The sequence below is a fragment of the Odontesthes bonariensis genome, chromosome 3 (assembly GCF_027942865.1).
Source record: "Odontesthes bonariensis isolate fOdoBon6 chromosome 3, fOdoBon6.hap1, whole genome shotgun sequence".
In the NCBI taxonomy this organism is placed as follows: domain Eukaryota; kingdom Metazoa; phylum Chordata; class Actinopteri; order Atheriniformes; family Atherinopsidae; genus Odontesthes; species Odontesthes bonariensis.
The window spans coordinates 22,622,925-22,646,932 of record NC_134508.1 but is presented as its reverse complement, the minus strand read 5'-3'; the positions used below and the strand labels follow the sequence as shown (position 1 = coordinate 22,646,932).

Here is a 24,008-nt window from a genome sequence, read left to right as displayed (position 1 = left end):
TTTTACTTTACAGCTCAGTGTTTATTTTGGTGGGTGTGCAAGTCTGCCATGAAAGGAGGCTGCAAAGAATGAAAGGAAGCTGAAGGACAAGGAAGAAACAGACAGTAGACAGAAAACAATTGCATTTAAAACTGTTGCAAAATTTCCTCAAGATGGAGTTTAAATTTCCTGAAAAAAGTATTTTTTAAAGTTGAAACTGTACTTCCTTCCAGACTGTTTTTAGTTACAGTGAAGTCAGGACTCCAGAGGTAACGCTGGACAAATTTATTATAAGACAAAGACCCCTAAATGCCAGATCCCACTATTTCCTATAGATAAATTCAGTTTTCCTTCACTGCCTCCTATATGGTTTATGCTGTTTGTTGCAGCACATGTTTTAAAACCTGTTGCAGTTGACGGCGACTGTCATCTCATAATTTCTACTCTACAACTAACAAGAATCAAATAAAGCTTTCTTAATTAGTGACTCAGGTGAGGGTTCTCAACCCCAAATTCCACATTTTTTATTTCCTAAAAATTGTGTAAAGTAGACTCAAAATCACAATTAAGCATTACCTCATGACTTTATTCACTTTTGTTTAGTTAAGAGCAGGGGTTTTCAGTAAAGATTTGAAAAAAACAGGCCATGCACATTTCAGTTTTTCACTTTGCTTTATTCCTGGCTCCAAAAAGAATTACGGTTCTGTTGTTTAATCCCATGTACACTTAACATGCGTGCAAAGTTAATCGCATACTGCTATTTGACATATCCACACTATGTGTAAGATGGTCTGTTCTTAAACATCTATCAGTTTCTAACTTTTGGGTAAATTTCCCCTGGAAATGTATTCAAGACCACAAAGATTTAAATTATTCCATCATTAACTACTGTAATCTTGTTTCACCATCATTCAATGAGCCTCCTCTAAAACTTGTTGGAGCCCCCATATAGGCCAACCTAACATTTGACATTTGAAAACCCCTACTTAATAGAGTTACGGTCTGCTGGCGAGCGCTTTTTGTTCATATCAGGGCAAGAAGCCATGACTTCACTCATGTGCATCGGACATTCAGGGGCTGAAATGGTGCAATTTTGAGTTCAAAGTCACAAACATTCACCAGAGTCACAGAAGTCATTAAGAAACTCGTTTCACATGAACTCCTCCTAATGAGTAAAATGGGTGGAAATGCCTCTTTAGATGCTAACATGTGGTCGCAATCAATGGACCACTAAGGTCCTCTTGTGCTAACATATTTGAAACGCGCTTATCTTCATAAATATTGAAAGAAGCTTTATACGGAAAACAAAAAAAATCCCAGACTAAACTGAAAATTCTTGGACCATCGTATTTAAACAGCATTTTATTCAATGACTCTTACCAACTCGTTTATTGGTATTTAGATCCTTCCTACCACTATACATCCTGGAAACTTTTTTTATTTTAACATACATATATATATATATATATATATATATATATATATACACACACACACAACATGAAAGACTCACTTTATGCAAGTGTACCCAAAAAATATTTTAATTCTGAGCATTGGCACATCTGGACATTTAAGTTGGTCTTCGGTATTCAAAGCAGTATCTTGAAGCACCACTAGCTGTCATCTGATAATCTTTGTCTTGTCCTGGTTTTGTGACTGGAAGTGTCCTCGTTATTCCTCAAGCTGGTCTCTCGTTCTTCCTGTAAAATTAATTCCAACACATTTCTTGACATCAGTCATTTTCTCATTTCTATTATGAATACACATCAGCATCACAATCAATACATACATATTTTTAGATAGATAAAGCAGGCTAAATGTAATGATTTGATCCACATAGACCTTCAGCACAGCCTCCAGCAGATCTTGAGAGGGCATTAGACAGACGGCTTCCCCCAGAAATGTGATGAGCATGTGAAGAACATCGGACCAGTTGCCCAATGTCAACATGAGCACCAGCAAGCCTCCCAATCGCAGCGCTACAGTGTGCAAGAGGCTCTGTGCACCCGTCTGATCCTCTGTAAATAAAAGAAAAAAAAAAGTTAAACCAGCTGGAGGTCAAGAGGTCTAGTGCTTTTGACTGATTTTTTTTCTAAAATGTGGGTTGTGTTTTATTAAATCATCCATTTAATTAGGGCCACAGCCGTGGTCTGCCTTTCACAGGCATATATTATTCACCAGCATTGATGTCGTTTTTATTCCTCTTGCAATGTCTTTGTCTGCATGTTAGTGTCACCACTGCTGACACCGTCTGTCTTTCATTACGTTGTCCGCGGCGACCACATGTCTCCTTAATTATTTATCATCCTCGGCTGACCAACCTCTCGAGGGATTAATTTGGTGATCTAAGAACCATTTTCATTGCAGTGCACCTTTCATCTCATGGTATACTCACTGACTCAAACACCTCTCGTGTTTAAATGCACTTTAAATAATTTGAAAATGGACCTGGAACACTTTTCATCAGTTACTGTTAGAGAACACTTTTATGCTTGAACTTCTAAATAAGACAGTTCATCCGCTAATTGTTAGCAGCCCATTTGATGGCCAGTTTCAACCATTTGTCTGTTAATGTATACTGTTAGGTGTGAGCCATGTGCTTTTTGCTAATAAGTTTCAACTGCTTATCCACACTTTTGGACAAAAATGCCAACTAATAGCTATAGTTTTGGCATCTCATTTGTCTATCCATACTTTCACTGACATTTTCAGCTGACATTCCACACTGTTAGCTAACAATTTAAACTTAATCTATCATTTTAGCAAATTATTTATTTTAACTCTACATTAGCGATTAGCCTTTTCATCTTAGTTTTCAACTTTCAACACTTAGCTTTACTTTTAGTGGGTCATTTCTGCTTATGGATGCTTTTAAGACAAAGGATTTCGCAAATAATTCCATCCATAAATCTGTTGTTAACTGGTTTCACCTGTTGGTCATACTATTGATAATTATTCAATCATAATTTACTTGGATATTTAAATTAAAAAATCTACTTGCTTGTTCATTTTCTCTTTGGTTCTCTATTGCCTATTGATTCAGTTAAGCTTTCTGCTCATATCTTAGTTCTCTCAGTTCTTTAAAATGTAATTTATGTCTTGGTTTTAGTAGGTTAGTTGAGATAATTGTTCTCCTCACTTGGGTATCACCGTCTACACAACTGCTCTGACCATCACCTTGAGTATAGACCACCAACATGGTGTAACAGAGCGTCAGTGGAGTCCAGAGCTTTATAGCATCCTTCTGGGACAAGAAGTGGTCAAAAACTGTAGCAGTGGAAGCCACAGCCCCTACAGAAAAAGCCAAGACAACCGCTCTTTGCAGTGAAGCCTGCAAGTTGTGTCCAGAGGTCAGCAGGCTGATGCACCTCCCACAGTAACGCTCGGTGCTATGCAGTGGGAAGAGTCTGGCAACATGGCTCAACAGACTGCTGCTGTAGCTTGCCACTGCCCAGCTGAGAGCAGCTGCCAAAAACAAGCTGATGGAGCTGTGTAGAGCCCCCTGATGGAGGAAAACCAGAGTACAGGTGAGGCTGCAGCCCAGGGAAAACTGACACTGGATTAGGAGCATGTCTAGACCTCTTGTTCCAGCATCCTGAAAAAGATGAAAAATGTATCAACAGGCAAACTACATGTAGCACAAACCATTAGCAGTCTTATCATCTCATTCGTTTGTCAATTTGAGGAACTCACTCGTGCTGCTGACATCCACGTAGCAATGGCTCTGAGTGAAAACTCCAGCACTATGAGCGAAGAAACCTTTGGGCCCACCAGGGACAGGACGAAAGTCAGACACCAGAATTGGAGAGCTGCTCTCCAATTCCTTCTTAGAGGTGTTCCCACTGAGAATGACCTCTGTCTGCTTCCATTTTCAGTGTCAGAATCACTATGTGAAGAGAAACTTAGAGATTAAATCCACTTCCCCTGAAATACATGTTCTCCCTCTCTTTTTCAAGTATAGGCTCACCTGCAGGTTTCAATCAAGTTGTAAACTCTCATAAGATTATACAGAACTGATACTCCGCAGGCGCCAACAAGTCCTTTAAAACACAAACAACACCACGACCAAAAATATGTAAAGACACAACGCAATATTACAGAAGAGTTTAAAGATAATTATCAAAAGTGTGATGCCGTGAAAACTGAAAACTGACCTTGAAAGAAACTGTCAATTGGATTTGAATTAAAAGGTGTCCATCCAAAGATTTCCAGGATCCAGGAGAATGAGAAAAACATTTTCACGGCTCTGAGATAACTTCTTAACAAAGTAGGTGTAAGTAAGACACTCAAGGTGCTATATTCTCTTACTCATGCCTCTCCAATCCAAACCTTTTCACAAACTACAAGTAAGTCGGTGCTGAATTCCTCTAAGCCAGACCTTTGGTAAAGATGTAATGTTGTCCATAGTTTTTCCTGCTGGTCAACCATGCTTCCACAGGTCCAAAGGTTAAATGCAAATTGACTGCAGTTATCCTTCTTATCATTCCTTGATGAAAGAGACTGAATAATGATTGGATTCTCAGAGCAAATGAACGGTTTTAGGAAGATTAAAAGAAAACCCCACACCAATTAAAATGATCACATTAGATCCAACTTATAATAATAATAATAACAATCAAACCATCTTTGAGCCTGTAAAAACAGAAGCACCCTCATTTCCAGTGAAGTCAATATTTTTGTTACAAACCCTGAGTTAAATCTTTTTACTTCTATTAAAGTACAGTGACAAAATGAGCGAGTCTGTATCACTATCCAAATACTTGTGCACCCAACTGTAATGCAATATGTATTATAAAAATTCAGCCCCAGAAGATTCATAAACACGTGCAACATACTTTTTTTTTTTTTTTTTTTACAAATAACATCTTTATTATCATTGTTCACCACATTTCAAAGGCCTGAAGTACCTAAAGTGTTAAATATCTGTAAATAACAACCTGATAAAGTGGCATTTCTGGCTTTTGCAGGTACAGTAGCATTTTCTTTTAAAATCTCATCAGATTTTCACTTTTAATATAAGAGATAGGGCAGCCAGAATAATGCACTAAGCTGTGACAAATAAAGAGCTTATTTTGGATTGTTACATGGAACAGAGAGTTTATTTTTAGTCATTTCGACATGTTTACTCTCCACTGACAAGCCTCTTCCATTAACGATGATGACAAAAGCCAACGACATTTAAAATTCATTATTTGAAGTATTGAGAGGTAAAAGCTGATCCAAAAACACTATATATTGCATAGTTTGATAGAAACTTCTAAATATCTTAAATGCTTTGCGCACCATGTGTCCGTCTTGTTCAAGCGCATTAGAGCTCATTTCTTTTTCTGTGCCTCCTGAAGCAGAACAAGACTCACTGAAAGCAAAAGTTAGGCATTTTACTTCTTTGCTTTCTAGAAAACAGCTGATCCGTTTGATATAAATCTTCGATTTGCAAGGCATGCATAAAGCCACAGCTAGTAGGCATTAGCCAAAAGGCTCGAAGTAGAGTCGACAGCTTGGCTTTGTCAAACGGTCATGAAAATCCTCCTCCTGACAATTCCAGCATTTCATAATTTGCATGTTGGATTGTGTTTTAACTTAATAATGAATTTGTGCACATGTATAGACACAACGATTCTCCATTTCGGAGACAATTGTGTGCTAGACTATTTTCTTGGTCCAGAGTAGAGAAACTCAATACTCCAAGAAGTCACTGGCCCTCACACAATTAAAAATATGATAAGTTAGCCTGCTACGGGCTGGAGCTTTGCATTTATCACACAGATACGCAGCTGGTACCAGTGTTCACAGGTAAGTCCCAGCAAGAAAGGGAAAATGTAGATTTACAAACATGTCACGCTGTTGCTTCTCATTCAGTGACATTTATCCATAAAGGAGCCCACTCGGGCACACAGTTTTTGGGTCTTTTAGCTCCTTCTCAGACTCTAGGTGTCCTTTACTGCGTGTTGCCTCATCAGATCCCAGAACAACATGCTGAGCACTGTGTGTGGAGCTAGCCGCAGGAAAACGGGGCCCATTCCTTTATATAACCCCAACAGACCCTCAGCTTGGCACACTTTCAGCATACAGTCTGAAAATCCATGATACAGGTGCCCCTGAAAAGGAGATAAGACCAACATAAGTCCACACTTTTTAAATTTTTTTTTATCTTTGTCTGCATTTCATATGTAAACACAAGCAACTGAGTGAAGCGGGGTCGATCAGCGGAGATCATATAAACTCACCCTGCGAAACTCATCCACTGGCTGGTTGTAGAGCCGCGTGCTAATGACGTCAAATGGTGTCATGGTAATGGCTACAGCAACTCCACTGATGGCAGCAGCTGTCAGCGCTGTGAGCCATCTGTTTGAATTATACCACTGCAAGGGAAGAAAGAAACAGATGATTATTTGGCTGTCGGCAGATGGCGACTGACGGATCATGTGTACTGTAAAATGTCCGCTGCCTATCACATCTACCTGAGAATGTGACACCCAGTCCTTGGCTGAAGTAAAGGTTGCCAGTTGAACAGCTGACCCCACCATGACTCGTGGCACAGCCCCGTTCACACCCCTCCAAAGACCAGTTAAACCATCTCTTCTATAGATGGTAACAAAGGCATCAGACACTCCCTGAAATACATGGGAACAAAAGCATAGATGGGTGGAGGCAGCATATAACGGCACTTCATGGTTCTGCATGGGTTTTTCTTTTGTGGTGGTAGTTTAGAGTGTTAGAAACTTCTTTTGTGAGGAATTTTCTGGCACATCAAAACACCTTTTTCATTCATATAAGCTTGATTCATACCAGCGTAGTTTAAAACTTAAACTTAAACTTAAATCAAATGCCATTGCAAAACAACCAACATTGGATTTCTGTCTTTGGATTCATCCACCTCTACAAATGTATTGTGTTAACTAGACACCCACATGGCCGATTGCAAACAACTAGTCGCCTGACAGTTACCCTGACTTCAGTTTTATGACAAGAGAGGTAGCATTGGTACAAAGTTCAACACAGAAATATAGCATCCATCATTGGCGGAATGTCACTGATGTAAATACCGCCGTTCTGTGCTTCAGTAAAATTCAAAAGAATATCAAAACTCCACCATGCAGAAACACTGCAGCCGTCTCTGGGCCCAACCTTAAAGCTGTCCTGTGGTCTGATGAATCATTTTTGGAAATCATGGAAAGATATTCAATTCCAAGATATGAATCATGGAATAAAAATTTCTCAGTTTCACCATTAGATATTTTGTCCTGGTACTTTTTTATTTTTCCCCAACTTAATTTAGGGTTCAACTAATTTTGTTGACAGTGGCTAAATTTTTTAGAGAGGCTTGTGAATGAGATTTGAACTAAAAGCCCTGATATAAACCTGGGTGTCTAAATCTACAACCTCATAAAACAGTTTGCCTCTTTACTGATTCAATTAAACTGTCAACTGAAATAATATGCAGTTTGCACTATCCAGACCAGATATAGAACTGAAACTCTCTCTCTACGTGCATTTCTTACCAGATGGTTATGCTGGTGACCCACTGCTATAGTGTTCACAGTCTGAGCCTGCAGATGAGTTTTCACCTGTAAAGAAAACACATTCCAGGTTTTATGAATTTCTAAAAAAAAAAAAAAAAATTTAAACCAGTTTGTATCATAGAAAGGCTGGGATTAATTCAGGATGAATTATGTCAAGACTACAGGCAAGTCTGCAAATGTTTAACAGTATGAGTTTACACAATATGCACCTTTTCCCAGAAACTATTACACAACCAGGAAGATCATAAAACCTCGGCCTGCCGAGAAACAAAAGGATTTAAACCCTAAAAAGAAAAAAAGGTGACTCTTTCATTTCTTATGTGATCTTGTAGAGTGTAATGAAATGCCCTTCACCCTCCTTCCTTCTTTCACTGCCAGCAGAAAAAGGAACCACAAGATACTGTATATTTTTGGCAGCAGCTGCTGAGGCAACGTGGACTGTATTTTTCAGTGACCTAGATACAAGTCAACATGTCACCACACAATATTGTCTTTCCATGACGGCGTAAAAGTGTAGAAGGCTCCGAATGAGTGGACCGACAGCTGAGCCCGAAAAGCAAATGCAACCCTACTCCAATTGTAGGAAAGGAGAAATGCAGTAAATCACGAGACAGCGGCGCCGGAAGCTGGTGTTAATGCGGAAACGTGTTCAGAAAACAAACATTACGGGTGTCCTAAGCCTTGCCAGGTTGTAGAGTGTGTGCAGTGTGTACTCATTCGCTTATGTTGAAGAACAAATCTGAGGGGCACCTGGTTGAGGAGAGAAATGCAGGCGAAGGAACAGAAGTGGATCGGCGCTTTCTAAACTCCCTGAAAATGTCTTCAGAATAGATCTGAGGACATCTTTGATTAACCCGATAAACACAAAGCCATCTGTGGAATGTTGCTTTGCATCACAAACACTCCGGGAAAAAAATAGATCCGAGACATTTGAGATGTCTTTGAAACCGAGCCGAGGCATCTTGTTTTTGCTTTTGAGGTCAGGTGCAGATTGTTTACAATGTCAGGTTGATTCTGAAGCTTCCCAGAGATCTTCACTCTTGTTTAAGCTGCTGTTATTTTCCCATCTTTTACCGTTTTAACTGCTCTCACAAAATTATTTCTTTTAAGTCTCTAGAAGGATAAGGATAAAGGGTAAGCGCACATTTTCACACAGCTGTTTTGACCCCCCCCATCTCGCCTCTTTGCTCGCCGTAACTTTTCCATCTGTTGCTGTAATTTCTCTCGACCGGTCTTTTAACGGTTTGCCTTTCTAACATGATTCCGACAGACGGTTCGTAGTTTTTAGCACATAATTTCCTCCATGCATAACTAACCGTCTTGTGAAGCTCTTTGAAGAAAGAAAAAAGGATTCATTTTACATTAGACAGATCATATCTACAAAACATCAACTAGATTAATTGGACACAAGCTTCAAGGCAACTTTAAATGATATGTAACACAAAATGGGGCTGTTTATTGGTAAATAATATCATAGTTTAAGAGATAAATAAAACAACAAAAACATGTTGGGAGAAATACTAGTTTGTTATTAGGCAAAAAAGCGACTAAGTTTACTGTAGATATATCCAGTTGTACTATAGGTGAATATGCAAGGCAAGGCAATTTTATTTATAGAGCACAATTTGTACACAAGGTAATTTGAAGTGCTTTACAGCTACATAAAATCACAAGAAGGCAATAAGATCATTAAAAAGAAATAAAAAATAAAAAAAACCATTGAAAATAATCATTAATTAATTAATTTAAAAGTGAAGAGTGCAGATAAAATACTTTCAGGTGTCATATGCACAGCTAAATAGAACTGTTTTCAGCCTGGATTTAAACATTGTGAATACAATGGATAAACTCTTGCTTAGTCTTAGAAGCTCATGTTTGTTCCCGAGTCAAAGCTTGTGAGTTTCTGTAAATGAATATTTAGCTTTAACCTTATCACCACATACTGTACTTAGTCTGCACATAGTGTTATGCTCAAACATATCAAATCCACATTCTCTGGTCTTTCAGCTTCAGTCAGTTGAGTCAGCGGTTAATGAACCAACTTGGTTTTCTTTATCATGTGCATGTACTCTTGAGTTTAACCTAATCTGACACCACTCTGTCTGTTGCATGAGTTTCAGTTTCCTTTAAGGTTCAATTTTTGACCTGCTGGACTCCAACATGCAGACACTTTATAAAAGATAATTAGACAAATGGCATAACAGCCAACCTTCTGGACAATGTTCACGGGAAACACTTCAAATTTTCACAAAGACACAGGGAGCGTAGGAAGCAACTCTGGTGAAATATTAAAACAGACGAACCAGAATATTTGGGATCACAAAATGATAATCAGAGAACAAAATGAGTCAAAAACAAACTCAAAACTGAACAGATTCTTTTCTCTGGTATTTCCTGTATTTCTGCATTACAGACGGCATGAACTGAAGATACTTCGTGTTTGTCACGTCCATGTCATCGTACTTAGTGTACGGTGTCCTGTAATTCACTCCTGCAGCATATTCCAAAAGAAAATAACAAAAATTCTAAAAATTGTGACAGTGAAGCTTTTATCCACTTTTTGCTGTTACTATTCCTTTTCACAACACTTAAACGCTTGATGCGGATACCAAGTGATGTCTTAGTCTTGTTTTGTGCAGCAGTACAACGTCGTCATTGGCGTTTTTTTGGTTTTGAAATTTCTCGAGACGTTCCCTTTTGGAGACAGGTGAGGACTGCAGGCAGGTCAGCAATGCACTCGTACCCTCTTTGAACTCCGCTCAACCAATTCAGCTATACAGCGTTACATGAAATATGACGGCATTAGTGAATGTAACTCCGTATTACAGAGCTTGACAAAGGTTTACTACTGTCATCCCTCATCCACATCTTTATATCAGCTCTTAATGAATGAGGCAGCACAATCTGAGGGATCAGAGATCCCAGTTTAAGCTTACAGCCTTGCCCTCTGTGCACTGATCCCTCTACGCACCTCATTAACAGTCCTAAATTGTCCCTCTCCCCACTTTTTTTCCTTTCTTGCTGGTCTAAAATGCAATAAAGGATCTATTCTAACAAATTAAATTAAGTTGACCAGACAGAGAAGCTCTTTCGTGGGTTCATATTGTCAGGAAAGAAATAAAAGCCAACAAAAATAAAAGAAAAAATTAAGAATTAGCAAAAAAACGTTTTAAGTCAGCATTTTCTGTATCATTCATACCAGCTTTTAAAACTAAGTGAGTTTTGCCTCCACATTGAAATCCTTGAAAAGATTAAGACTTTCTTTTGAATCAACTCATCAACATAGTATTAGATTCGGTTCTTTTAGTAGGAGGCTTAAGAACGGACCGCAGTAATTCAAGTGAAAATGAAGTGTTTATTGGTAGTCACACATCAAAGCATATCAGGCCTTGCTTTCCCAGGCTTTCCTAATTGTTTTGTCTTTCTACTCCTGGATCACTTTAGGTCATATGGAAAAGTACTGAGCCCTATTTCATTCATAATGTCTAAGAACAAAGCCAATTTTAACAATAGATAATGTGATGCGGGGTCACAAAACTAAAAAAAAAAAAAACAGAGGACAAAAACAAAAGGGCAGAAAGTGAACATTTTGAAAAGAGGTTTCCTTAAAGGTTGCAATAAAAAAGGATAAAAGTTTAACAAACGTACCAGGTAGGCAGGAGAGGCGATGAAGGCACCCAGAGCCCCAGCCCCGGCCCCTGACAGCAGACACCCACCGTGGAACTTGGTGACACCCAGAGCCTCACAGTAGGAGTAAGAGCCCAGCCTCACTCCATTCATCACTCCCTGGTAGATCAGCCCAGCTGACAGCCCCTTCTGCAGTCCCCTGAGCCCATCTGTACGGCCCACCACCCAGAGGGCCTGCAGGACTCCCCGATAGTGTACCTGGTAGGAACCCCGAGGACGAAGCTCCCCCTGCAGCTGCAGACGGGTCTTCACGACCTCCAGTGGGTTGGTGAACACACAGGCTGCGCAGCAAGCAAGGGCGCCCAGTGCGAAGTCCAGAGGAGGCCAGACAGCTGGGTGGGTTGGTGAGGGGCTGAAAACACTGTGGGGGACTGCGGTAGATGCCATTCTGCGGGAAGGCTGACCACCAAATACAGACTCTTCAGGTGAAGATTTCAGCAGCTGGGCACCGGTCATCCCTGAGAGTGACGCCTATAGTTTGTCTTGACAGTCCTTGTTGTGTGTCAGTTAGTGAGGAGCAGGGTGTGTCTTGTACTTGGTATAGTACAGCGAGGTCAGAAACAAAATGTTCTCAGCTGCTGTGATTATCTATTGCCAGTTTTACATGTTTCTTCTCAGACACTGCAAGATGCTGCACCTCTCTGGAGTTCATCTGCAGGGATTTCTGTTGGCTTCCCGAACAGCCAGTCTGCTCAAGTGAGGCACCATCTGCAAGAGATTTTCTTCATGACTATGTAAACACTTTTCAATTGTAAGGTTTGTTTATATTTGCAAAAGCTTATCCCATATCAGGACAAAGAGCTTTTGCTCTCGAGAGAGGGGGACAGGGACTTCCTGGAATGGAAGCAATCAGGTTTTTCTAATCACATGACAGCCATTTTGAAACATGTAACTTCCTGCTGTCTCCAACTGTCCAATCATTCACTGCACACTATTACTGAATTCCTTCATCAACACAAGAGACAGCAGCTGGAAACCAAGAGGAATCAATCACACATGCAAGTAGAAGTTAAAGAGACAGGCAAAGTCATGAAGAGAACTTGTCTCAGACAAGTTGTCTGAGTGGAATTTCTACAGTTATCTCTAGAAACTGGTAACTTCATTGAGAGACTCACAGTGTTCCAGTGCAGCTCCATTCTACCTCTGTCCCCCCATCATTGTAAACATGTGTCTTCAGCACACTCATTGTTAAATTCTCCTCCCTCTGCCTCACATCAGAGCCAATCCAGTTGTAGTCCTGCTTGCCACCTCACCACAGTCCCTAGTCTGCACCAATCACGTGGCTCTGCTGTGTACTGCCCTTGTTCTGGCCCTATAGGATCTCTCTGGGTAAAAGGTTAGTGATGTTCAGAAAGGAAAGTATGAGGTATGAGGGAAATGAGGATAGAGGTGTCAAAACAAAGACAGAGACAAAGACAAAGACTTTTGAAGACAGTATCATCGTATAACCCAAAACACTGTTTTCACTTTGGGGCACTTTTCCATTTGATTAACATTTTTCTTACTACCTCATATGCTGCACAAATTTGTTTAATGTTTTTTTTGTCTAAAAATTATTTATCAAACACACAAGGACAATGATGCTGATCAGGTATTTGTAGTCGATATGTGTTTACTGTAAAAGGCATTCGGAGCCAACGATGCTGCTTGCAGCTCAGATGACTTAACACTTTCCTCTGTGCTGTATCCAGACCAGCCACTAGAGGCCGCTTTTCTACAAAGTACAAGCACTCCAGGCACCAGCAGGGGAGAAATCAGGCATCTCGGTATAAATGAGTGTCTTTTAAAAACAGTGGTTAACAAAATTAGTAGGTCAACTACTAGTGCCCCGGACCCTTTCTCTAGCATTATATGATCTTCTAGTCCATTGAGATTGGTAAGTTTCCTTGTAAAATATGCTGTGAAACACTTCTTATGGAAAGCAAAAAAAAAAAAAAAAGGTCAGAATTTGTCATTTAGATGACAAGCCTAACATCCAAGTCTCAGGGGACACGACTGAATAATTATTGTATTATATAAATATCAGTTTATATTCACTGTTTAACACCTAGGGTAAATTGGCACCGCAGCTATTACAAAGAAGAAATCATTCAGGTCACAAACCATGACACGGCTCACAAAATAAAACTGGAACGGAAAATGTGAACATTCGCGTATGTTTAAGGGGTGAAATCAGTGAGGTTTCTCGTTAATTACTGTACCTGTTCAGGCAAAACATCGAGGCGTCCAATATTTCCACGGCTCATTCATGTTTTTTTTTAAATCTAGGTCAAGCTTTATCGCCTTAGGAATGGAGTGAAAAAGTTAAGACTCTAAAATGAATAGAAGTCCTCCGGGATATGGATGATTGCCAGCTGATCACACGCTCGTCTTTCAGAATACGCTGCCATCCACCTGATGAAACCCCAGATATTAACCCGATACTTTCTGCTACAGTGTTAACTTCCCGTGTGAAAAACAACTTTATTTGGTCGTATTTGGAAAAGGAATCAAACCAAAAATCTTGGAAGTGGAACTGAAACCAACACAAACACAGAATATACATATATTTTTTTTTTTTGGACCGACTGTATGTTGCTACATGGTTTTTCTGACGATGATAAAATTCGAATCATTTCCTTTCTTCGCTCCCATGCTTCTTATCCACTCCTCAGATTAAAAAGGGAGAAGAAACGCATTAGAAGCGTTCGCTCGACATCACACGCACAAAAACTTTAAGGCTGTGACAGAGCAGACATGGAGGCCTTTATTGTTTAACTATGTTTATAGTACAGTGCCACCTCTCAGCCACCATGGACCCCGACACACTTTAGTCAACAACTTGTAACCACCACCGTGCACACACACGCGCACTCACACTGTCTTCAATGTAAACATCGCAGGCTTAAAGAGTGATACAAAAAGCAAGGTAGTCGTCAACAGTTTCTGTCGACAGAGTTGGCTCATCCAGAGTATTTCCACTTTCCAGAGCTCAAGGGGGTGATGACACAAAAAACTGAAATGTTTTCGTTTGGTTGTTCACGTTTTGGGGGAAGATCAAAAAAAGAAAAGAAAAAGAGTTAAATTCTCTCCAATCACTGCAGTCACACACACACACACACACACACACACACACACACACACACACACACACACACACACACACTCATGATTTTCATTCAAGCAAACTATTTTATCAAAGTGTAGTTAAAGTGTTTCCTTTTGAATGCTTGCAGTAGGCAGAAGGGACAATAGTGAATTTCTGAAGTGAAACATCTAGCAATGATTATGTTCTTTTCTTAGAATCTTTCCTACAGGAAAAAGGCCTTGTGTGTCAGTTCCCTCGTGTCGTCGCAGGGCGGAGCGTCCGTCTTCCACATCACGCCTATAGCTGCATTACCTTTTAGCGCGTACAAAGTACAAGGCGTTGGTTTTAGGGTAGTACTTCACGTTTTGTTTTTTGTCCATGAGCCCCCCGAAAATGATGAGCTCTCCCCTGCCCTGTACGACGGTGTGAAGGCTGGTCTCTGGAGGCCCCGTTACTGCAGCGGGAGTCCCGTTCCCGTAAACTCTCCAGGACACGACCCCAGCGGATTTTGCCCGGGACACATCCAGCACATACATCTGCATGGGCTTGCAATTAAGAGACTGGTACAGAGGTTTTCCTACGTTCAGGCTCTGAGGTGGGTGATGGCCGAGGCGTCGTGCTATAGGTGGGATAGCATGTCCATCAGCTCCAACAGCTTGTGGGGGGCTGGAGGATGAAGATGGAGGTGTTCCGGAAGGACCCGTTCCTCCTCCACCACTTCCTCCTATAGGAGAAGCCCCCTGTGTCTGAAGGGAAAACGACGACGATGAAGATGGTAAAGATGAGGAAGATTTGTCTTTCACTGCCTCCAGCCCACGTCGTAAGGCAGCAGGGGAAACCGCTCCTGGGGGCGTGAGAGGGGAGCCTGAGGGAGGTGTGTGCAGGCCGTTAGTGCTGGGAACCTCGGGGTGGGGAGCAGCAGAGGGTGGAGACTCCCAGCCATAGTCTGTGGAGGCAGGCAGGTGAGGGCGAGAGGGAGGGGATGCAGCCTGGGCTGGACTGGTCCGAGGAGAAGGTGAGGATCCATTTATTAGAGGAGGAAGGGGAGGAAGAGGAGGGCTGTCGGGGCCCTGCGAAGGCGACTGCTGCTGCGAGGAAGATGGGCTCCCATCTCTGGCACTGCCTCTGGCTGAGGGCCGAGGTCTGAGAGTGCCCCATCGACCGTTCACACACGGGGCCTCTTCAGCCGCTCCCAGGACAACACCCGCAGCCCCGCTCCGCACAGGAGACTGAGAGCGCAGGGAAGGCGGCTCAGGGCCCAGAGGGGCGGGTGTGGCACTTATGGGGGAGGGTCTCGAGTTAAGACTTGGGCTGAGCGGTGCGCGGCCAGATGGAGCCTGTGAGAAAACCACCACACACTGGCCGACCTTGTGGGCGGTGGAGGAGGAAAGAAATAAAGTCAAAAAGAATTTCCTAAAAGAAATTAAGAGATCAATGAGTGAACAAACACACAGAGCAGGACTCACACATGAGTCAAACACTTACCCTGCAGGCTGGGTGGCACCATAATTCTGGAGCTCCGTGGTCCTCGTTCTCCACCTGCAGCTGCTGCCACCTCCACGCTGGGGCATCCATGTGGAGCAGCCAGGCATCTTTAAGGAGCTTTGATGCACAGCATAAAGCGGTAAGTCAAGACAATAGTTGGAGCCAAGATTTGTTCAAATTCCTTTGAGTTATAAACATGTTTTGATTCCATATAAAAGTAACGGTGAAAAAAAACAAAAACTTACTGCATTAGGACCACCACAGCCTCCCAAGATGAGTAAAGTCTTCTCATCAATGACAATCTAACAGAAAAAAAATTAAGAGTCCATTCATTTATTTTTTGCATACAACACATAAGCTAGCACTTCCAAGCTCTCTTGTGAGTATGTGGAGAAAAAAAAAAAAAAAAAAGGCATTTTAAAACAATCTCCCACCTTTTCATCTATAAACTTTACAATCTGTCAAAAACAGGAACTGAATTATCAGCCTGGGTTAAAATACTAAAACCTTCTTACTTGTGATTGGCCTCCTCGTGGATGGGGTGATGGGCCTGATATGGGTGGTTTGGACCAGGACCACTGTTCCAGATCCAGAACCCAGACTTCATTACTCCTGATCAACACCAAAGAGGTACAAAAAAAAAAAAAAAATCATCATGGGGGATGACAGCAGATTTTTTCTTCAATAAAGCTGTTTTTGACTGAATTTCTGTAGATTATCCACACAAGCAGCTTGAGACACGAGTCTCTGCGTCAGCAGAACCAGACTTTAGCCAGAGTTTAACCTATCCTTGGTGTAAAGTCAGCCTAGTATCCATACCAGCCCCTTTGTGACCAAAGTAGATAAGTGTTCAAAGCAGACAAGCTTGTGCTGATGATATTTAAGATTAAGATTAAGATTAAGATCAGATCAGATTTATATTTTCCACTTTGGGCTCTTTTCTGCTCGTCTGCAAATAGCTTTCTGCGCTTTCATTAATACAGTGGAAACATCTGACTACATGCATTATTAATATTATTGTAAAAACAGCCTGCACTAAAGACAGGTCTTTTTCTGCAGCATGCTTTATGCATGTTCTCCTGTCTGTTCCTCTAATCAGCACACTATTAAAAGTAGTGCGAACAGAACAGTGTTCGTGGACGGATTAGCATCTGCTCTGCGTTAGTGTGAGAGACGGTTTTGAAAACACACATCTACCCGTTGCAGCTTTTTGCTGCAACTTGGGACAGTCACAAAAATATGTCAAACAATCTGTGGCTGCTTATGCTGGTGTCGGTGTTTTGCGGTTGGTCTTTTACGTTTACTCTGTTGCAGAACAGGCTGGAGTCGGAATGAACAAAGAGCCGCATTGTGGTGAAGCGAAACAAATCGTTAACAATGATCTAAATTCTCCAGTGTAGCTGCCACCCTCTACCCGTCTGTGCTTTCTGTTGTCTTTCACTCCGTTTTAACTGCAGGCTTCCCGGTTCAAGCTAACTTTAAAACCCAGTCGGCATTTGACCTCCAAGTAGGGTCATACCCGAAAGTGATGACCTCTTCACTTATTGGAGGACTGTTCAAAGGACTGGATGCAAACCTGTTGGCTGAATACCGATAATCCTTCTGTTTGCATGGGGTGAGAGCAACGCAGGTGGTTATGTGTAACCACGAGGCTGTGCAAAAGGCAACTTTGGAAATGTCCATACCCGATTCCTTACATTTCCAGGATATCGTGTATGAAAAACAGGTTATCACATACAATAGAGTATAAGACTGAGCTGAAGTATTCCCTTTTATAACAATTTACTCACTCCGACACCTTAGAAAACAATATTTTGGTCTCCTAATGCAATGAAACAGGTTGTCACAACTCCACGTGAGTCACTGCCTGATGGGAGATGCATCTGCGCACGTACTTTGGTTACGGGCAACTTAGATCAACAATTCTACGTGATTTCTACGTGACTGGAAGAACTCACCGAGGCTGGAATACGAAATAAACGTTGTCAATAAATCTAAAGGCCACACATTCAGTCAGTGTCTTAGAGCCACACACAGCGACTGAATTTGAGTACAAACGCACGCTCTTCCCTGTTAAACATGTTGTTCATTAGAAAGAAAATGTCATACATTTGCCGTGCTCCTAACGATCCACCGAACACCACCATGGTGTTTCCAATTACAGATGACGAGTGGCCGGCCATTGGCGGGGGTCCGTGTGTTGTTACTATGCAGTTCCACCTGAGACAGTAGAAGACAAAACAAAAAGTCTCAATTTTGTCACTATTTTGTCAAAACTACACTCGGATCCACTGAAGTCCACCTCACCAGTTCTTTGATGGAGAGTAAGTGTGGATTTCATCAAAAAACCTCTCCGGTTGGTGCAGTGGATAAGGGCTGGGGCGCGTCCATCCCCCGAACAGCACTAGCAGATCTTTGTGCATCACTAGAGTCGCACCGGCTTTAGGTGATGGATAAGAGCCTGCACAACAAGAAGAATAAAGCAAACTAACATTTTCAGCATAACAACACTGGGTTATTTTCTTAATCTGTAGTCCATTACGTGTCAAAATGATTTAGTACAAAAAACATATTTGGCCTATCAATTAGCGGCTTCATCTGAAAAAGAGAAAACGTGGCTGCAGCAGCACAAGAAAGCTTAAACATCACCTCTTATGCAAGTAAAACTACATTCTAAACATCATGCAAGCGCGAATTTTATGATGTTGTTTCCACAATTTCTCATGCTTGATGCTGTCTGCAGAGATGACATGTACAGAATTCTTAATCCTCAGCATCCACTTTGAGAAAAATGAACTATAGGCTGCAAAGCTGATAGCGATAAAATGTAAATGAAGCAGTGAAACAACTTCAATCGAGGTTTACTGTGCCGGATTTTATTACCACATCCTAAATACTGTGTACTCAGCTGCAGCGATTACACACCTCACTACTGCATTTACAGTGCTCTCACCTGATGCTAAGGGACGGATCCACTCCTTACTGTTAAGGTCGAGTCTCCACAGATCATTGAAGGCAGCGTTGCAGCTACTCTGAGTGCAACCCCCAAACACATACATAGACTGATTTGAGTCATAATAACACGCACCTGCAACATCCAAAAAGAAAAGATGAATCAACCACAGATGATCAGCAAACACTGATTTACATGCCAATGTTTAGAACGACACGGCAAAGAAAACTGAAATCCTGTGTGTGCGGTTGCTTCCAGTTCAGCTGCAATAGTGTCAAGAGCCTTAATTTAAAAAGAAAAAGAAAAAAAGCCTGATGTTTTCTATCGGATGGCTCGTCAGACCAAGCATTCAAACGATCCCATCATTAAAGTGGTGATCTCTATTTCAGCAATATATGAAGACTTACGGGGGGGCTTTTTATGTCAGCGAAGCGGCAAAAAAAAAAAAATCTGTGATCTTAAAGTTCAAAGCACAAATGATCACAGAACATTTATTTTCAAAATCTAAAGCTGATCAATCCAAAATGAAAAACCGTACATATTCTGCCTCCAATAAACAAGAACTTAAGCTTTTCCCACAGAGCAGAGGGCATTTCATCTACACGCCACTGGTTAAATGATGTCAAAACATTAAAAGATGGTACAGCTTTGAAATGATGTGCTTTCGGCTGCTACTGTTGACAACATTGCCTGATAACTATTATTGGACTCACTAATTTTAACTGTTCAACGGTTTCAATCCATGCGGGATGAAAGCAGGATGAAAATAACACAAATATTATTATATCACGACTGCAGCTCGCCCTCCACTGTTTAACATTTGACTGGCTTTCTTTGAAATAACAGTTTGGTGTGCCCATTAACTGGCTATTTTGCGGCACTTACAAATCTTGACCGACTCATTTCAGTGGCCATTTATATGACATGACAGGTTATAGTTATGGATGACAAGGATAGGGTCATAGTGTTTTGTTTATTCTTATTATTGTTATGTACCATTGGAACACATTTCCAATTCCTATTTAAGATTCTTCTCCTTACATATAAAGCTCTTAATGACCGAGCTCCATCATATCTTAAAGATCTCATTGTAAGATGTTTTCCTATCAGAGCACTTTGTCCCCAAACTGCAGGTTTACTTGAGGTTCCCAGAGTTTCTAAAAGTAGAATGGGAGGCAGAGCCTTCAGTTATCAGGCCCCTCTCTTGTGGAATAAGATGCCAGTAAATGTCCGGGAAGCAGACACCCTTTCCACTTTTAAAATCAGGCTTAAAACTTTCCTTTTTGATAAAGCTTATAGTTAGGGATGGCTCAGGTGAACCTGAAACATCCCATAGTTAAGCTGCTATAGGCCCAGCCTGCTGGGGAGCCTCATCTGTCACACCTTTCCTCACTTTACTCTCTTTATGTATATGTGACATTATTGTGGTCATTAACTCGTGTTTCCCTGTTCCAACAGGTATCCTTTGAATGGTGTTACAGGGTTTGTTGTCCCCCCTTTCTGTCTTCTCAAACCCAAGCTGGTGGAGGCGGATGGCCACCCTTCCTGAGTCTGCTTCTGCCAGAGGTTTCTTCCTGTTTAAAGGGAGTCGTTTCTCTCCACAGTCGCCTCAGGCACGCTCAGGACGGGAGATTGGACCGAAAAAGAAAAAGTTTTCAGTGCAATCTGTTGGTTTCCTTAGCTAGGAAATTGTTTTTGAATTGGCTCTATATGAACGAATTGGATTATTTTATGAATAATTATGATTACAATGAATTGAATTCCAATTGGCTTGAATTGGACTTACTATCTAAGTGCCTTGAGATGACATTTGTTGTATTTGGCACTATATAAATAAAAATGAATTGAATTTCTTTATATCTTTCAGTGATTTATGTCATTTCTGCTATGTGCAATTTTTGTTTGTAAACCCTGAACTACTAACAGAAATGTCATTTTTAAATCAGTTGCTACCATGTTCAATGTCAATTAATGGCTCATCCTTTTGGTGCGGGGAACAAATATCAGTAGCAATTAGACTTATAGAAATATATGCAATAATAGAAAAATGAATAGAAAAAAAGATGGTTTTACAGATAACACCATGTAGCATATACTGACTGTGTGAAAAGCGCTGAGTGATGGGGGTTCCTGGATATGGATATGTGCGACTTTCCCACTGGATATTTCCCTCCTGGACAGCTCTCAAAAAACCATGGTAACACTGATAGGCAACACCTATTCCCAAAAAAATGTAAGTGAACAACAGGGACACAGAAACAGTGATGCCATTACCAGAGCAGTAAAATATGCACCTATCTTAATTAATCATTTCTATGTAAACTCTCTATATAATATATTTTACATTGTGATGCCCAAACACATCCACGGTGATGCTAACAAGTCAGCCATCTGATTCAATTTTGCACAAAATGATGTAAACATGAGGGACATACCTTTAATGAGACGATACCACTGCTTACATACAAGCGCAGCAGTCTTGTGCTCCTGGTAAGGTGAGAGAAAGGATAAAATATATTCGAGAACTTCCTCCGGCAACTCCATCATGGTTCTCTCCTGTCCTTTGGCACAATTGTCCATGGTCCGTTCTTGTCTACAGGACCCCATCTTTGTCTCCGATTCCTCTGTTATCCCAGCAGTCTCTGTACAATCATCCTCTGTATCCATGGCAACAAAGTATCCATCTTCACTGTCAGGTGAACGGGACATTGTTGTCTGTTGAGACACAAGGAGACATGCTAGTGATGCACGCGTTCATGATCTCGAGCATAATCACCATCGGATACATTAAAACATATTACATTGACAATTGATTTTTTTTGGTTCGAGCTACTTAATTACAAGGATTCACCCACCATATACCTGATCTACGTGACTCTTTCAACTGAATCATCCCGAGGACGAAACCTTACATAAAATTGAGTGTGATATGGTCTAACCCAAAACCCAATGACACTGCGAAGCTGAAACAAGTTGAACAATTTACTGACATTTCACGCAGAGAAAGTTAAATTGCTAGATGTATTGTTTGAAATGGATGGTTACCTTTCTTTAGACTGCTGTTGGCCCCTTCTACACAGCACCCCCAGTTATATTATTAGCCCCGTCTAACAAGCGATCATTAGCCACCACATAATAAATAAATACTGGACTGCTAATGCTAATTATCACCTAAAGCTAACTATTAGTATCAAGAAAATCAAGAACCTTTTTCGCACACCTTATCTAAAATGACTAAATGAGGAATTATTTTTGTGACAAATAACGATTTCCCAACCAAACCGACCGGCACACGTTGAAGAATTTCCTCTGTGTATGTATGCTAGCGTTAGCTAACACTAGCTTACCTAAGCATCTAAGCTAACGGAAGCTAACACCATTTTTTTTTTCGTTTTTGGCTAACGGTTAAAAGCAATACATTTAGCTTCTTTTGTAGATTAAATTTGTTTGACCAGTTATGTAAATCCACCACTCCGCCATTGTCTTGTCGACATGACATCCTTTCAAGTTAACAGTTAACGTTACACCCTTTAAGCTAAGAAGCTAGCTGATATATCCAGTCTTCTCCTCTGTTGATAATCTTTGCTAATGTTAGCTTCGACAGAAGCAGTTTGTGTGCTCCCCTGATGTCAGATACTCTGCCTGGATCCACTCCTGAAATACTGTCAATTTCACTGTGTAACTTTGGATGCTTGGTTAATACCGTTGTTTTAGACGTGTTCTTTTCTACGGTCTAAGCGTGTGTCTTTCCACTCCTCCTCCCCGGTATCAGCTCCGGTGATTCCTCTGCAGCCTCCGTACAGTCGCCATCTTCCGCTCTGAGAGCAGCTTTCTCCGTCCGCCGCAGAGCGCTGCTCCGGCTCTGCTACCAGGGTGGGTCCTCAGCCCCAGACACCGCTCCCACAGCTGCTGATGGTAGTCCTCTGATGAATGTTAGTGCAATGGATGTTAGGATTACTCCAGGCAAGAAAATAATAATAATAATCAATTGATTTGTTGTGCAGAATAGGTGTTAATTCGGCTACTCTGATGACCAATCCTGACTTTTTGGTTCAGACTCTTAATCATGTTCAGAAATAAATAACCGTGACGTGAACCAAATATAAAAAAAAAGGAAATAAAGGGGGTTTTAAAGGACGCTGTTAAGAGAAAAAAAATTCTTCTCAGTCCTTAATAATTAGTTTTCATTAAATTGAAAATGGGTGATTTCAATGAGTGAAATTTTGAAAGTGTTTCCAGTCTTTGTTGTTTCTTGTCACTGTTGCGAAGACAAGAAATCAGAGAAGCCTCTGATAAACTGACACACAAAAATAAATAAATTCCTGTTCCAGTATCAAATTGCAAAGATACTTATTCAAACATGAAACGTTTGTGCAAATTGTGGATAGAAAAACACCATTTGATACTTAATTCAGTTCCAGGCTGACTTGGACCAGTCTTGAGTGGTGGTTTCAGCTCATAACAAACATAGCACACTATGTGAAGGCAAAGAAGGACACAACTGTTGAATGGATAGCGCAGAAAAGTAGAACCAGTGTTTGAAAAATCTTTTGCGTAAGCCACAGTCATTAATGTTCTACATGATGCACAGATATAATAAGCAGATTTTTTTTTTCTTGGTATTCAGTTCATCTCTTTTTTTCTGAAAAGCAGCATGGTGGCGTAACATGGAAGAGGTTCTATTATGCTGTGGGGCTGCTTTGCTGGCACTGCAACTTTGGGTACTAATGTATCAGAGAAAGGATTAAATCAGACAAAGATCTGTCGAACAAAATGGGTTTTTAATTGTCAGAATACTTGGTGTGAGGGGAGGAGTTGTGGGTCTAGTGATTTGGAGTTCACATTTACAGCAGAAAATAATGGTCAAAATGGAAGCGATTGACCGTTTGCCGAGTGTCCACCTTAAATCCCATCGCACAAGAATCTATAGTCTCTATAATGTCACTAAAGTACATGCAGACAGGAGCTTGAATTGGACTATATTATTTAATGTGTTTGAGATGACATTTGTTGTAATTTGGCGCTATATAAGTGAAACTGAATTGAATTTAATTTAATTGAGCAAGAAGCCTCTGGATGGCTACAAGAAGCCTATGGAGGCTATCATTGTTGACCAAGGCTCTTCAACTGAATTTGAAAATGATGCCAATAAATGCACAAGATTTATGTTTGACAACTTTGTATTTGCAAGCATTTAAGTTCTAGTTTTATAGGAAAATATATATTTTGATGTTCATATTGCATTGAAGTTTGTGGCAAGGCACTAGTCCCGCATCAACTGCTCCAAAATCTCCAGACTGGCCTTATTCTGTAC

At 40.9% G+C, this 24,008-nt stretch overlaps 3 protein-coding genes across 3 annotated transcripts; all 3 read right to left on the bottom strand.

The window, feature by feature from the left end:
• Positions 1 to 1,538: 1,538 nt before the first annotated feature.
• LOC142376585 (transmembrane protein 82-like) lies at positions 1,539 to 3,978 on the bottom strand. Its single transcript, XM_075459989.1, has 4 exons — positions 3,947 to 3,978; positions 3,673 to 3,865; positions 3,157 to 3,574; positions 1,539 to 1,997 (listed from the first exon to the last, which is right to left on the bottom strand). The coding sequence occupies exons 1-4, from the start codon at positions 3,976 to 3,978 to the stop codon at positions 1,651 to 1,653; spliced, it is 990 nt and encodes a 329-aa protein (XP_075316104.1). The 3' UTR covers positions 1,539 to 1,650.
• Positions 3,979 to 4,616: 638 nt separating this feature from the next.
• On the bottom strand, positions 4,617 to 12,407 carry slc25a34 (solute carrier family 25 member 34). The gene is made up of 6 exons (XM_075461039.1): positions 12,305 to 12,407; positions 11,151 to 11,897; positions 7,482 to 7,547; positions 6,441 to 6,593; positions 6,207 to 6,341; positions 4,617 to 6,077 (listed from the first exon to the last, which is right to left on the bottom strand). The coding sequence occupies exons 2-6, from the start codon at positions 11,643 to 11,645 to the stop codon at positions 5,907 to 5,909; spliced, it is 1,020 nt and encodes a 339-aa protein (XP_075317154.1). The 5' UTR covers positions 11,646 to 11,897; positions 12,305 to 12,407; the 3' UTR covers positions 4,617 to 5,906.
• A 1,495-nt stretch (positions 12,408 to 13,902) lies between these two features.
• On the bottom strand, positions 13,903 to 22,694 carry fbxo42 (F-box protein 42). Its single transcript, XM_075461038.1, has 10 exons — positions 22,398 to 22,694; positions 21,130 to 21,409; positions 20,795 to 20,911; positions 18,695 to 18,829; positions 18,049 to 18,202; positions 17,851 to 17,961; positions 16,257 to 16,353; positions 15,987 to 16,043; positions 15,742 to 15,858; positions 13,903 to 15,623 (listed from the first exon to the last, which is right to left on the bottom strand). The coding sequence occupies exons 2-10, from the start codon at positions 21,401 to 21,403 to the stop codon at positions 14,565 to 14,567; spliced, it is 2,121 nt and encodes a 706-aa protein (XP_075317153.1). The 5' UTR covers positions 21,404 to 21,409; positions 22,398 to 22,694; the 3' UTR covers positions 13,903 to 14,564.
• Between the last annotated feature and the right edge of the window lie 1,314 nt (positions 22,695 to 24,008).